We start from the raw sequence: 16241 nt of genomic DNA, 5'->3' as shown, positions 1-16241 counted from the left end.
TAACTGCCTATAGCCAATTAGCTCACGCAACCAAAGCGAACCACTGTTTTGCTTCAAGTCTGTTATTAGATGAGTTTTACGATGAGATGTTTCGCTTTAAATTGGAAGTGTTGGGCGATAACTTGATTAAACGATATATCGATGTTTTCTCTTTCTATAGTTTTTATAATGATTTTGATATCTCCGATCATTTTTTTTCAAATTAATTAACTCTTCGTTTTGCCGAAGTTCAACAAAAATTCGCTTTGCCAATTGTAATTTAAGAGCATTTTGCAAAATTTTTTTCAAAAGATTGAATAATGTAAAAACAGGCTTCGATGACATGAATGCTTACCAGAAAAATCTATATTTGACACTACACTTGCTCAGCCTCTAGATAAAGAAAAATAAACTATTGGCTATTTTCGGCTATTCAAAATTAGCTGCATTTCGATGTTTTCCCCTGAGAACTGTTTGTGCCTTTTGAATGATTAAACAAAAAAAGCAGGTTTTTTCAACTGAAAGTAAGGATCAGCATAAAAACTTAAACGAACAAAAAGCTATCTTATTCTAATTTAACGAACCTTGTGTTTCACTTTTTGTTCGTAAAGGATTGGGATACAGTCATACTTTAGCGTAACGAGCGAAGTATTTAAGAGGGGGCATCCCCCACATCCCACCACTGAAAATTCCCCCAGAAAAATACACCTCCCGAAAAATGTCTGTTTACTTCCCAATAACAAATGCTATGGGTAAGAAATGGACAATAGGCTTTTCTTTTTTGAATTAATGAAAAAAAACAAGTTTTTTAAACTGAGAGTAAGCAACGACACTAATACCTTCCTAGCCTAAACAAGACTTAGCAGCTTCCTTATTCATCATGAGCCCTACTTCCTGTCTATGTACCCCATCCTTCCTGTCTGAGTAAAAAAATTCTATATCGCCTAATGCCATGCTTCCTACCCCTGAGATATGAGTTTCTGAAACTCCTAATAATTCCAGTTCGAATTGTCTCAATTCGTCAGTCAAAATGTCGAAACGATAGTTATTATTTAACTTCAAAACGTTCCTAGTTCCAATTTTCATGTTCTTTAAATCATTGAAATTATTTTGGCCTCAGGAAAAGCAATGGTCTCGAATACCAATGCAGGACGGGGACCAACACATCTTCTCACGTCTACATCAAAGCACTTAACCCGGCCTAGAACCGGACAGCAAGATGTCCATGGGACCTCAAGTATGAAGGGAGGCTTTGCGCAATCCTGGGCCTATTCTTTGTCACAACATGGTTTTCAGCACTTAGCGATGCTCTTCTATCAACAAGATTCAACAAGAGTAACAAATATTATGCTACTACGGGGAGGCAACCCAAAGTAGATAAATTAGCTAGGAAGAGATTTTTCAGTCTGAAAATGCCCACCAAAACAGACCAAGCCCAGAAGAATTATCCTGTGTTAATTTTGTGTCGTTTATTTCAATACAGTAACCCTTTTATGACATTAAATAGAAAAAATGTGTTTTTCAACTAAAAGTAAGGACCTAAATTAAAACTTTAAATGAAAAAATTTTTCAGTATATGAGGGCGTCTCTTAAAGCCCTCTCTTTGCGCTAAGGTTTGACTTTTTCACAATTCGTTAACACAGACTTCATAAACATTAGGACCGTTTAATTCCAATAATAAGCTTTGTCAAAGCAATAGAGACGTTAGTTTAATGAGCAAGGGATTTAGGAGGGTGCAGCCCCACTCATATATGGACCAATTTTTGTCTTTTTCAGTGGTGTTCTGTACTTTAAGTTGAAAAAACTTATTTTTTCAAATTTTAATTTCTGATTCTTAATCAGATTATGCCAGAAAATTCGGCTCCCTCAAGGTGGTTTCTGACACCACCCCCTCTCCCCACTCTGCACCGAACGACAGTATTTCATAACAGATGATTGGAAATTAAAAAAAAACTTATTATTCTTATTAAATGGTCATTGTGACCATTTTGACCTCTACTGTCATTGTGTGCAGTTGTGAACAGTTGGGGAGGGGGCAACCCCTTTCATATACGTAATAATTTCTGTCTGTTTAAGTTTTGATGTTGCTCCTTACTTTCAGCTGAAGAAACTTTTTTTTTTAATTTGATTGCTGATCGCTTTTAAACAACACCGGGTAATCCGGCCCCCCCCCTCCATGAAAAATTCCTTAAATTTCCTTTACCCACGACAAAATTACACCATGGAAAGTTGTTTTCACGTAAAAATCCCCACCCCTCTCCAGAAAAATCTTTCCAAGACAATTCCATTCTAGCTGAAAATACCACCAAAAAATGTGTTGCAGATTATCTCGGGTGACAAATTTTTCTTAGCGCACTTTCATTTGAAACAGACTTTAATTTCTGATTATTTTTAAAATCATGCCGGTAATCAACCCCCCCCCCTCGGTGGAAAAGTTTCTGAGTTAAAAGGCAGCAAAAGGGTATTTCCAGCAAAGGTTTTTTTGGGGGAGGGGAGGGGTTATTTCCTACGGGGGAGGGGGGTATTTTTCAGGGGATTAACGCCAACCACCGAAAAAGGACAAGGAAAGAAAAAAAAAGACTGCTAATATCTTTAGATGCGTCAGACGAGGCATGTTCAGTGCCGATAAAAACCAGAAAATAACAGAAACGTCTAACAATAAGAAAAAAGGAATTGCAACTAATCAAGTGAAGAAGAGAAGAGGAAAATCAGAATTGCTCGTTAATAAAACTAAAAGTAGTTAAAATCTAACCTGCATTAGGCTGGACTCTTATTACCTGGATGAAGTTGGAGTAGCTTAAATACATTTGGTTTGCTTTTTTTGTGCGGGAGAGGGGGGTCAATTGTTTTTGGTTTTCCTTTTAAGAAATATTATTTCTAGTTTTCTTATCTCTTCTTCTACTGTTTTTGTTGTCTCATTCTTCTGGTTTCGTGTTGCTTTCGTTTTTATTCTGTTGTTGTACTAATACAAACGAATACAGCCCACCGCCAAGTGGAGAATTATCCGCCGCCACCGCCGGGTGAGTGATTATTTTCTAATTTGAATGGTGGTGGCTGTGGTGGAACTCGCGATAGGGTGAGTTGGAGGGGAGACCCTTGAATTTATAAAAGATTCTTTCCTGCATTGATAGAGAGGATGACAACACTTATGATTATTTTATTAATAATTTACCCACGAACAAATACCTTTCTCCTGGAATGATTATGAGTAAACCAACAAAGAAGTGTCTGAGAACAGCATTTCTAAATTGTTGTGGACTTATGAGTAGTTTAGAAAACATTTTAGCATTACTTCCCGACCATAAGATTGATGTTTTTGGTGCATGTGAAACGTTTTTAAATGAGCAATCTTCTGAGCTAGCTCATATAAATGGGTATAAGTCGTTATTTAAAACTAGAATAGGTAGAAGGAGAGGAGGGTTGGATTTCTTTTTGTAAATGATAGTATACCTGTAAGAGAAGTGATTGATTATTAGTACCTTTATGAAGAAATATCATTTGAATTTTTTTCTATTGAGCTAGATCTAAGTCCTTCGAAAGTGTTATGTTGCTCCCTATATAGGCCGCCAAGTTTGGCTGTTAAACCATTTGTAGAAAAGTTCGATGAACTTAGCTCGCTGATGACCCAAAGAAAATGTAAGTTAATGATGTTGGGTGAATTTTAACATTGATATTAGTAATGTACATAGGGATGTGAATTCGATGCTTTCGAATAATGTTGCCGCTGACTTTGTAACGATGTTTATGTTCGCGGGTTTGCTTCCAACATGCCGGATCCCGACGAGAATCACAGAGTCGTCAGCGTCATTAATTGACAATATTTTCACAAATTTCGAGACACTGGGTTGTAACGTTATAGTTGAAGATACTTCTGACCCTTTTATAATCCTGTGTGACCTTCAAACAGGTCCCCCTCTAAACCCTCTTCTTTGAGGTCAAGAAGACTGGACGCTGCTTCGATTGATAAACTGAAAAGTTTACTGTCCCAAGTCGACAGGTCTCCCTGCTTAGAATGTGACGACGTGGGCAAAGCTACCGAGTACTTCATCAACCAGTTCGAAATAGTACTTAATGAGGCATGTCCTTTATGAAGCCGGCAAGGTAGGCGTTATATTAAACCAAAGAAACCATGGATTACAGCTGCTGTTCTGTCCTCTATCCATACCAAAAATAACCTCTTCAGGAAATTCATGGCAGATCCTGCACATGCAAATAAGGCCAAATTTTGGCAGTACAGAAATTGTCTGACAAAGTTACTGCGACAAGCAAAGCTGTCATCCTATGTTCATGAATTTCAAAATGATGATGGGTCCCCGAAAAAGACTAAGTTAATCATTAATGAATGCCTTGGGAAAAATAAAATGAAAAACCTTCCGGAAGAGATATTATTACCAAAAGACAAGCAGATTGTTAAAGGAAAGCGAAATGTTGTTGGTGTCCTAAATGAGCACTTCGCAAATATTGGTCACGTAACATCGCTTGAGGCACGAACTCCAATTCAGCATGTTCTACTTCCATGCCGCCTCCATTTAATTGCTCTCTTTTCCTAACGCCGGTGTCAGCGGAGGAATTACTGAATGCCTTGGGAAAAAGAAAATGAAAAACCTTCCGGAAGAGATATTATCACCAAAAGACAAGAAAATTGTTAAAGGAAAGCTAAATGTTGTCGGTGTCCTAAATGAGCACTTCGCAAATATTGGTCACGTAACATCGCTTGAGGCACGAACTCCAATATTCTACTTCCATGCCGCCTCCATCGGATTGCTCTCTTTTCCTAACGCCGGTGTCAGCGGAGGAATTACTGCAAGTTATATACCAACTGAAGACTGGGTCGTCGGAAGGTACGGATGGCTCGTCGACAAGCCTATTAAAACGGATAATGCCTGATGTCACAGAATTATTGGTTCATGTTATTAACTTATGTTTGTCAACTGGACTTTTCCCAACTTGCTTAAAGTCTGCACGTGTTTTAGCCCTGCATAAGGGTGATGATGTGAAAGATCCAACAAACTCAGGCCAATCTTGATCCTATCTTCATTCGCAAAAGTAATTGAACGATGTCTTTACAACCGCATAGTGAAGTTTTTTGATAAGAGGGGATGTTTTAATGACCTTCAGTTTGGGTTTAGGAAGGGTCATAGCTCTGAACATGCGATTCTGACACTCACACAGTTTATACAGACGCTTTGGATAAAAGAGAAATTCCGGCTACTTTATTTATATATATAAAAAAAGCATTCGATACTATTTGTCATGCAATTTTGCTTCGTAAACTGGAAAATTGTGGTATACGCGGACGTGCAAATTCTCTGATTCAATTATATTTAACTAGGTGCAGTCAGTTTGTGGATGGTGGAAATGCTACCTCTTTACTACTTGGTATCACTGGTCAAGTCGGCGTTCCTCAAGGGTCCATACTTGGACCTCTACTCTTTCTTATTTATGCTAACGACATCAACAGGGCACTGGAAGATATCGGACTAAATGTCCCATTCGCTGACAATACGACCTGCACAGTGTGCGGTGCTGATGAAATGTCGCTTAAGAAGAATATGTTGGCAGCTTTCGAGAGGATAGAAACTTGGTTTAGTGCAAATAAATTATCTGTTAATATGTCAAAAACCAAGTTCATGACCAGTTCATCGTACTGACCAGTCATTACCTGAACTTAGTAGACTACCCATTGATGAATATACTTATTTAGAGCGTGTATCTACAATTAGATATTTGGGTGTGCTAGTTGATCAGAATATGGTTGGAAGGAACACATTGCTGAATTGCGGATGAAGTTCGGAAGGAATGTTGGAATATTGTGGCATTTGAGATTTATTCTACCTTTTTATGCAATGAGATTGGTATATTTTGCCCTATTCCATTCTTAACTGAGTTATTGTCCCCTGTTTTTACTGAATACATTTAAAACTCATATAAAACCACTTTAAAAACAGCAAAATAAAGCATTGTGTATCTTGAAAACTTTAATCCCCTCCCCAATATCCCTACCATTAAAATCGCCAATTAAAAGTATATATTATTTCCTTAATATATTACCCGTGGAATTATTATTATCTTTTCATGGATAGATGTTTTGTGTTAAGTATTTTGCTAAAATTCGGCCGAAACATTTTTATGCTATGGAACTATTTAACCAATGTGAGCATGATTATGGAACGAGGGGATCTTCTAAGTATGTTGAACCCCGAGCGTGCGACTGAGAGATCGAGGTTCTCACTCAGACACTGCATAACCAAACTTTGGAATATGCATGGGTCGGGTATTAATATTGGTCTTTCTGTTGGTACACTGCGGAGGCATTTAAAAATTATTTTACTAACCCTTTGGCGATTTTTTTTTATTTTATTTATTTATTCATTTTTTTTAATTGAGTTATGGTCGTCCCGCTGACTCATTATCTTGGTAGTGTTTCCCCTCGGCTTCACTTCACTATTTTAGGTGTTTTTAGTTTGTTCTCCATTCGGCTGCTGTCTTGGGGTGATGCTTGGTAAGTTATACATTATTTATTTACAAAAGAGTGTGATTGTGTACAGATACAGTTATATATTATGTTTTTGCTGTTTTTATTTGCTATTGGTTGCCTGGTAATACTAACTAGACTCTCAGCCGGGCATACCCATATTGTAGTTGTATTTAGTTTGTAAATAAAAGAACCTGAACCTGAGTTTAATAAATAAATCTGAAAACGAGTACAGCTAAAATTGAATATGCAAATCAAGCTTAAAACGAACAAAAATATTTTATTATTGCACCATAAATAAAACCCAAAACGAACAGAAATCAAATAAGCAATCAAAGCAAACAAACATACAATATGTACTAATAAAAATAAATAAATACATCTTAAAACGAATAAAACTTTAATTAAATATGTGAATCAAGATAGAAACGAACAAAAATCACTACAAACAAGAGTATGGGTACTGCCTCCTTCCTTAACTGTAAAAGTCTAAAACCTACTGCGTCATTAGCGCTTTACTGAAAATGAATTATATTACAAATATTTTCTTACGTACTTATTACAACATTGAAAATGAAAAAGAAATTTTTATTTTCAATAAAAACGGTTTTTCAAAAACCGTTCACGATGAGTTTAGTTTCAGTACAAACAAGAATTTAGCTAATGCCTCCTTCCCTAACTGTAAAAATCTAAGGCCTACTGCGTCATTGGCGCTTCACTGAAAGCGAATTATACTACAAATATTCTCTTTTCGAGTTATTACAGCATTGAAATGAAAATAAAAATTAAACTATTCAAATTTTACTTTTTCAGTTTTCTTTGTTATAAAAAATAATTTTACTTTTTCGATTTTATTTATTTAAATAGAATTAAACCATAAGCCTCCTTATAGTATATTAAACGTTAAATGCATATTAAATGCAATCAATACCTTGTGGCAATTAAATGTTTCTTCTCGTACTATAAAATATTACATTCAGATGCCTACTGGTACAGAAATTTTAGCCCACCACGCCACTGCAGGTGTGGGCGGTTCTAACAGATAACAACCTGAACATGATCCATGAAATGAGGCTCCACTCGGGTTTTAGCCTATTGTTAAAATGAGTTCTGACTATAACTGAAGTAGTAATTGGCACGAACTGTTTATTTTCCCCGTCAAATTTCCTACTAATTCCTGCCGGCCCTAGATTTTCTGTTTTGTCCTCTTTTGTGTTTTTATAAAAAAAAATTCTGCCCTACAAAATCCATCATTCCAAGCAAAAGACAATCTCTATTTATCAGTTAAAACTTTTTCTGGAAGGCCAAGAATACATATTCTAATTTCAGTAATTTCTAGTTTTGGGCTTTAGAAGCTTTTCATCAAATGCTGAATAGTCTGTGCTTGTATGGAAACCTAGTCCTCTTTGAGAGCTTGAGACTGAGTTGTACGATGTAGTTTAATAGTTTCAGAACGGTTTCAAGTTCCTAGGCCGCCTCAAACACCCATGATGAACAATATAGAAATGGTCTTAGAAAACATTTACTAGTGGATTCTCACGTCTTTTATCCCAGATATGACAGGGTTCCTTGAAATGGTCCAAAAGAGCTATACCCCTTGATGTTATTTCTTTTTTTACATGCTCTTTCTAATGTCCGCTCTTTCTAGATAAAAAATCTGAGTATTTAAAACTTCTTCCGTGTCTGAATTGAATTCGATAATCGAAAAAAATTGTATTTATTTTTCATTTTCAATTCAAAGTAAATTTGCGTCATGCACTGCTAAAAAGGGATAGCGATTCAAGAAGAGTGGGGATCCGAATAATTTTTAAATAATACAACACTACCTATTTCGTGTCTGGAATTCATATAATATTTCTGCGACGAGAAGTTATGCATGTCTTGACTACTCAAGTGTCTTGACCTTCTATTATGAGTATATTGACTACCCGAAATTAAAACACCTTGCAAAGATGTTTCATAATTAACACTCGTACCATAGAAAAATAATCAAAGTTTGGAATTCAGCATTTTATATGAATACGATAATGCTATCTATTATGTATAGATAAACCCATAATTCTCTTTAAAAGGAATAAAAATTGAATTATCAAACATGATCAAAATGCTTTGGATTAGAGCAGCGTCAAACAATTATTATACATCCAATGATGTTTAATGCTAATGTGTTTGAGTTCAAATCCTTCGATATTGAATTTGTTTCTTGCTAGTAGGGTGGGGAAAGTAAGATAACAATACTAGTAAGTGTCTATTTACTTCTGGGTCTATTTACTTCACAGATTTACCACCTGAATTGAAACAAGATAATATATGAGCATTACTGCAATACGTGTTTATCCCCCGGGGTAAACGTACAATAACAGAAAAGCTCCGGAAAAAAGCCTTGAAACAACATTAGGAAACCTGAACTGGTGGCGTGAAAATCCGATCCACCCAGCATATGTTATCATAGTCAACGCTATAAGGTTGAGCGGGTAAAGAGTAGTATGTTTTCCTATTTTTTCCCAGGGTCGTCATATAGAGCATATAGTTTTAGAAAGTAGGGGTAGGACCGATCATAGGCCGATTATGCCCCTGCCCAGCCGTACGTGGCATCGGATTAAAATTTCAAGATGGTAATGCGAATAGTCAATGTAGAGCACACCTTAATAAACACAATTAGTAGAAAAATGTTGGAAATGTTACACTTTATTTAAATAATAGTCACACAAGGATTTTCAGTCTCTATAGCTAAAGGGCCGAAAAGGGGTCGCTATCCAAAGTAAGAACCTCAAAACTGTGCTCAAAGTGAGGCTTTTGGCTCCGCCCCATGAACTCCTTGATTTTTTTTAGGAAGGTTGACATGGGAACCTTGTTGAAATCAGACTAATACAAGGATTTTCAATCAGAGTCGACCAAGGGCAGGTCCTTTGGCTCGTTTTTAATGAAAACACAAAACTCCCGCATAAGAAACAAGAAAAAAATTCACTTTTATACCGTTAAGGACTTCCTAAAGAGCTTTTTCTCTCTACTGTACTAAAAACGTGTTGTTTTGTGTTTTCAGTAAAGCACTGGTTTTGTATAACCCTATAAACATTGGAAACATCCTCAGTCGATTTATTTGCAATAGTTTGGTATATATGCGTTGTATAGGCTTCGAAGCATTAATTTTTGTTTTCGTTACATCCAGAAAAAAGGGGAAATATCAGTGCGATCAGGAGCATCAAGGAATATCGTGCAAAAATACGATTATCTCTCTTTTCAAGATGCAGGGTTCGGACTCGCCTATAAATTCCAATAAATTCCTATATTTTAATGCACTCCTATAAAATACCTATATTTTGGCTAAAATCCTATTATACTTATATTTTCGGCTAAAGAGCACCAAGAACATTGCTCATGATTTGCAATTTTCACTGCTCGTTAAGTAAGCCAAGATGTGCTTTTCTTTGCTTTCGACTCAGCTTGTAGACTGTGCTGTCTTTCGGTGTAGATCGATAATTAATTACAACTGTTGATCTGTTTGAACTTAACTAATGTTTTGTGTTGGGATTAGTAAGTTGTTTCTGCCTGGGATATGCTGTTGTGTTGACTTAGTAGCCTATGTTTTGTTTTTTGTCATGTTGGGCCTGTCCGAAATGAGCGAAGATCAGTATATAGGCTAGCAGTCTCTACTTAATGAGACTGGAGTTCTTTCTGGCGACTTATGCGTTTCCTGGATGAACGAACGCTATAAAAGGCTGATGCGAATACGGCCCAGTTTCGGACATATCCACATTTTTTCTTTTTTATGGCCTTTTAATCGCGGGATGCTATTTTGGAGGTGATGCTTGGTAATTAAGTATGGGGCCTACCAAGTTCAATAGTTCATGGCTTGCTAAGACGGACTGCAGCGGTAGAAAGATTTGCAAATGGTGTAAGACTGGGAACGACCAGTACTCGTTCTTTTGCGAACTCTGCTTGAAAAATCTTGGTTGTACAGCTGGGGCTGCTCAGCTAAACCAATATACACGATCAACAGAATAAGATGCTGCAGTTACTGCTCAACTACATCCTCTACAGCTTCACCTGACTGGACACTGTTGAGTTGATTAAACAACCAAGGAAATACCATTAGTTGGTATAAGTATGTTTTGCGAGCTTGATGCCGCTTATAAAGCTGAGCTAATATGGGCACTTCAGACGGTACAGAGTTCCATGTCTCCTAACTATTCAGACCATATTGTTGCAACCTTTCATGCGATGTTTCCCGGTAAGATCCCCGACGGAATGTCCCTATGTGGGAAGAAACTCACGGATCTGATCAACGATGCGCTGCATCCTTACTGTAAGCAAATGCTTGTGAAGGACATTCAGTCATATTTTGTACTAGAATATGACGAGACCACCAACTATGCTGGTATGAAAGAGTTACAGATACGTGTTCGATATTGATCCTCATACGGAAACAAAATCCAGAGCAGACATTTATGAACAAGTTTTATGGGCCACGCGACAAGTGATGACCTGTATAGGAAGATTATGTCAGCAGAATCAGCTGCCACTTGAAAAACTAATCACGCTTGGAAATGACGGACCTAACGCTTTCTTGAAAGGTTTTTCAGGTGTTCGGAGAAGAAAGTTCCAACTTTGTTATTCTTGTGCATTCATTTTTTGACGGCTGGCCTGCACGTTGTGAAGACTATCGAAAGTTCTAAAAGAAAGTGGGAGTGCCAGAGAATTCTTTCATGAAGCATGTCCCAAGCCGCTGGATGACGATCGGACGTGCCCTCGCTAGAATCATGCAGCAGTGGCCGATCTTAGAGTACTTCCTGAACTTCGTGCCCAGAGAGAAAAAACTGAAGAATCTTCTGTCCACTCCCAAATTTCTGAAGATTGTGGCTTATATCAAAAGTGCGAAGATGAAGGCCCAACTCGAGTCTGTTCTAGCCTCAGCAGAACTGTTTATGAGTTTCACCCAACTGTTCCAGAAAGAAGAGCTTCTCATTCATGTTCTGCACTCAGAGATCAAAAGACTAGTTGTGACACTTTGCGGACGGGTCTTTACTTCAAATTTCGTGACCGAGACTGAAAATTTCTCACAAGAAATGTTGAACCTCGGTGAAAAATTTGCAGAAAAGCCCATAGTTTCAGAAAATGTGGAACGAGCCTTCGGAGAGAAGCAACACTGAAAGACAAGGCCCTTCTATGTCAATGTGCGAAAACATTTTATTGCGGGTATTCGACATATTTTGAACAAATGTTCTCTGGAAAAGGAGGGTTTTCTAGAGGCTTTACGCTGTTTGAGTCCAATCAATATGAAGGATTCAAGAAGCATTTCAGACAAAGCAGTTATGGCACGCGACATTGCGATTGGAGTTAGCTCAGACGTCCCCCAGGCTGAGTGGCTGCTTTTGCGAACGGAAACTGGACCCCATGAGGACATTACTCGGATCGATCATTTTTGGAGCCATTATTTTGGACTGGTGAATGAGCGCGGGGATAGCAAGTACCCGGAACTTACCAAGCTTATAAAAGGGGTGCTGAGGTTGTCGCATGGCAGCGCAGATGTTGAGCGTGGGTTCTTGCGTTCTGGTAGGATTCTCGGTGAAGACCAGGCCTTGATGTCTGAACGCGTTCTGGATGCGAGACTCATGGTATATGACACGTTGAGGCTTTATGGAGGAAAACCAGAACGGTTTGTTATTACAAAAGAGCTGTTGAATCTTGCACGTTCTGCACGGTCTCGGTATCAACAATATCTGGATGAAAAGAAAAAAGAAGAGCTATCCGAGAAGGAGAAAGCAGCTTTCGAAGAGGACAGCAAGCGGAAGTTGCAGGAGGTCCACGACAAAAAGAAAGAAATAGAAGACCTGGAAAGCAAAAGGAAAAAACTTAGAGCATCAGAGCAAGAAAAGAGAACAGTAGCAGATACTCTACTTCAGGAAGTGACCGACATAATGAAGAAGGCTGCCGAGTCCTAGAGTTCCATAGACATTGCCCTAGCTGTTTCTTTGCTCGAGGGAGCTGTGAAGTCCAGAACAAGTGAAAGAGAGCAGATGGTGGAATCTGCAAGAATGGAACAGTCTCTTGCAAAGAGAAAAACTGACCTCATATCGAAATTGATGCCCAAGAAGCAGCAAGAGTGATTCCAAATATTTTACTTGTATCAGTCAATCGTTGGCACAGTATGTGTATCTGATTTTTTACTTTTTTTACTATTTGTACAGTTTGTATTTGAAAAAAAAAAAAAAAAAAAAAAAATGAATGCAAAAACTCGGGGAATGACGAATTTATGTGACCAGGCATCCTACGCCATCTACCACAGATCTGATTCCGAGGACTTCCGAATCCTATATTTGGCCTATATTTGGGCCCAGGAAATCCTATAAAAATAGGACAGAGCCATAATTTGAAACGAACCGACCTGTCCGAAACCTGAAGATGGGAACAATAAAACCTCTAGGCAATAGGATTGCGGTGATGGCGACTTCAATGGTGCATTTTTTTTCAACATCTTGAATGGCGCCGAATTATGCTTGAGGGGCTTCAGGCTCTTCTCAAAATCGTCCAAAAAAACTGTATTTATTATTAAGAATCCGTGTAATAGCTACTATTTCTGAGTTAGCATCAATTGCGAATTTTCTTCACTTTAGTTTCTTCGAAAACACGTTTTAAAAATTTCTATTATTATGGGGCTCGGTTACTCTAGCCTTCTTTATTCTAAAAAATGGTACGGAAAAGTTTTATTTTTGCCATATAGCATCACTCTAATGCTATCATGACAAATTTACAAAAAGTGTGTAGATATGAGCAAATGCTCTCACCTAAAAATATAAAAGGGGCATTAGTGAAACAACTGAAACTACGATGGGTGACTGTAAACCTCCGGTGAAGGATGTTCAATGATGGTGTAATTATCATGTTATTTAGCCTTCTTTACTCCAAAAAATGGCACGAAAAAGTTCCGTTTTTGTCATATAGCACGTCACTCAAGTGCTATCAAAATAAATTTATAAAAAGCGCGTAGATATGATCAAATGCTCATACCTAAAAATAAAAGACAGACATTAGTGAAACAAATGAAACTACGATAGGTGACTAAACCTCCAGTCAAGGATGTTCAGCGACGGTAATTATCATGTTATTTAGCCTTCTTTACTCTGAAAAATGGCACGGAAAAGTTCCATTTTTATCATATAGCACTTCACTCTAGTGCTATCAAAATAAATTTATAAAAAGCGCGTAGGTATGAGCAAATGCTCAGACCTAAAAATAATCAGTGAAACAACTGAAACTACTATGGGTGACTGTAAACCTCCAGTCAAGGGTGTTCAACGATGGTGATTTCAATAAATAAATACGAAGTTATTTAGCCTTCTTTACTCTAAATAATGGCAAGGAAAAATTACATTTTTGTCATATAGAACTTCACCCTAGTGCTATCAAAATAAATTTATAAAAAGCGCGTAGATATGAGCAAATGCTCATACCTAAGAATAAAAGAGAGACATCAGTGAAACAACTGAAACTATGATGGGTGACTGTAAACCTCCAGTCAAGGGTGTTCAACGACGGTGAATTTAATTGTGTAATTATCATGTTATTTAGCCTTGTTTACTCTAAAAAATGGCACGGAAAAGTTCCATTTTTGTCATAGAGCACTTCACTCTAGTGCTATCAAAATAAATTTATAAAAAGCGCGTAGATATGAGCAGATGCTCATACCTAAAAAAAAGAGACATCTGTACTACTCGTGCTAAAATGTTATTCTCATCATTATACAAGACTGGGGACAGTAAACCTCTGTTTAAGGGTTTTCAAAGATGGTAATTTCAGTATTGTACTTCGGGCCCGGGGCCCAAAGTACCCCCACTCACTCGCATATATAGACTTTTTCTACCTCTTTTGGCTCGCTGATTATTATCGATAATTATTCATTCGAACTGGCTATCATGAAGTAAATTTTAAGGGACCCCCCCCCTTAACAGACTACTAAAGAAGATCCAAGGTTTTACTATTAATAAAATTGATTTATCAATCCCTTGATGATTATAATAATCATTTATATCTTTAAAATTGCAGCTTGACTGTCCTAAATAAAAAAAAAATAAAAAACGGTAATTGCATGTTTCACCAAGTGTGTTTTATTTCTACCAAGATTTATATGTGTCCGAGGTTGCTGATAATAAATTTGAGACTAATATTTCTGGTGTTTTGCTTGTTCTTTGTCATCTTATCACCACACTTGGGTGGGATCAGATTCAAGCAAAGATTTTTAACTTGGATGATGAAGGGTCATTGGTCCAGAATCTTCTTCGGAAACCCCGCTCTGTTTCGAATATGCTCGTACTGCATAAGTTGCTGTTTTGAAAATAAATTAGCCCTGAACTATTCTTAGTTTATGCGTTTGTATGGTGATGCCGAAAATTTAACCTATTCTGGAGAGATGAAAAAAATTGTCGACTGATTGAATGTTTTATTGTCAAAAAAATGTATGGTGTTCCAAATTGGGGCAGCTTGCGATTACAAAGCTGTAATGTTTGCTATTTCTGCAGGATTTTTCCCTTTCGTTTTTAATCATCTCAGCATGGGTACCATTTCCCAAACTAACAAATTGCGTTGGATCGCAGGCTGGTTGTATTGTTGAACATACTCATCTATTTATTGGACAGTATTCTAGCCTAGTGATGCCGTGAGCTGTAATAATAGCAGCTAATACCGGTTTCTTTCTTGTTTGAACATCTAGGACACGTGGACGCATGCAGCTAACAATTACAATGTGAATCTATCTGAGGAAAGCCAAGGTCGTTCGAGAAAATTTCGTTGAAAATTGTTTCTCATTGGAGCAGGCAACATGCAGGAGGGAGCGTCAGCTCCATATGCTTTGGCAAGTAATGATATCCATGGGTGCGCTATTAAACCATTCACTATCGAGATGGTGATACTTGAGCTCATGCATTGTGTATATAACAGTGCCCCTCTTTTATTTCTTTCGTTGCCACTGTGTCAAAAGTCGTATGAACCTCGCGATTCCAGTTTGGCTAATTTCTGGTGTGTTTTGCTTGTTCTTTGTCTTTGTTTCTTATTGTTTATTTTTTTATAGTTGGCTGGAAAAAAATAAATGAATTCAATATGGTCCATTACAAGTATTATGTTAAGCTTTGTCTGGTTTTGTGAAAGTTCTTTATATTGTTTTAGTTTTGTGAGTGTCTTCATGTCATGTCTTATCTTCTTATTTTAAAGTTTTTCTATCATAAAAATTTCCAAACGGCTCACTATTTCAGCTGTTGCAGTGCCTCAGCCTGACCTATATAGCCCATAATAAAGCTTCCATGCCATGTATTATTTGGGAACATGGTACAGATGAAGAAAACGGAAATTAAATTATTTTGTACAAATATTTTTTATGTATGTATTAATAAAGTTCTTCTCTTTCTTACTAGTGAAGGGGTTAACTAATTTGCATTTTGTTGATTAATTTTTGGAATTTTAATCATTTTTGATTTTTCTTGTAAATCAATCTGGTTTTTATCTCCTCTTCTTCTTTTTATCCTTTTTGTTCTACTTTTTTGGTTTCTTGTTGCTTATGTTTCTGTCCTTTTTTATTCCCATCTGTGCTGAAGACGCCTTGTTTAATACAGGTGAAGTGTTCGTGGCATTTTCTCTCTTTTTCACTGGCCTTACTTCCATTTCTTTACTGAAAGTTTTCTCGTGTTACTTTTCATTTCTGTGTGACTTTTCACTTCTTTTACCAAGTGTTACTTCTCTTATCCTTTTCACTGTATTTAGACCCATTTTTTGGAGAATTTTTTTTCTCTCTCTTGTT

At 37.2% G+C, this 16241-nt stretch overlaps 2 protein-coding genes across 2 annotated transcripts; both read left to right on the top strand.

The window, feature by feature from the left end:
* Positions 1–4575: 4575 nt before the first annotated feature.
* LOC148946806 (uncharacterized) lies at positions 4576–5630 on the top strand. Its single transcript, XM_089096431.1, has 2 exons — positions 4576–4820; positions 5312–5630. The coding sequence occupies exons 1-2, from the start codon at positions 4576–4578 to the stop codon at positions 5628–5630; spliced, it is 564 nt and encodes a 187-aa protein (XP_088952557.1).
* A 6100-nt stretch (positions 5631–11730) lies between these two features.
* LOC148946805 (uncharacterized) lies at positions 11731–15693 on the top strand. Its single transcript, XM_089096430.1, has 2 exons — positions 11731–13286; positions 13510–15693. The coding sequence occupies exon 1, from the start codon at positions 11731–11733 to the stop codon at positions 12394–12396; it is 666 nt and encodes a 221-aa protein (XP_088952556.1). The 3' UTR covers positions 12397–13286; positions 13510–15693.
* The last annotated feature ends 548 nt before the right edge of the window (positions 15694–16241 follow it).

This window comes from Artemia sp. Qi Xiang Cuo, chromosome 11 (genome assembly GCF_049724085.1).
Source record: "Artemia sp. Qi Xiang Cuo chromosome 11, ASM4972408v1, whole genome shotgun sequence".
NCBI classification, from domain to species: domain Eukaryota; kingdom Metazoa; phylum Arthropoda; class Branchiopoda; order Anostraca; family Artemiidae; genus Artemia; species Artemia sp. Qi Xiang Cuo.
The sequence above is the reverse complement of the archived record's forward strand: the minus strand, read 5'-3'. Positions and strand labels throughout refer to the sequence as shown.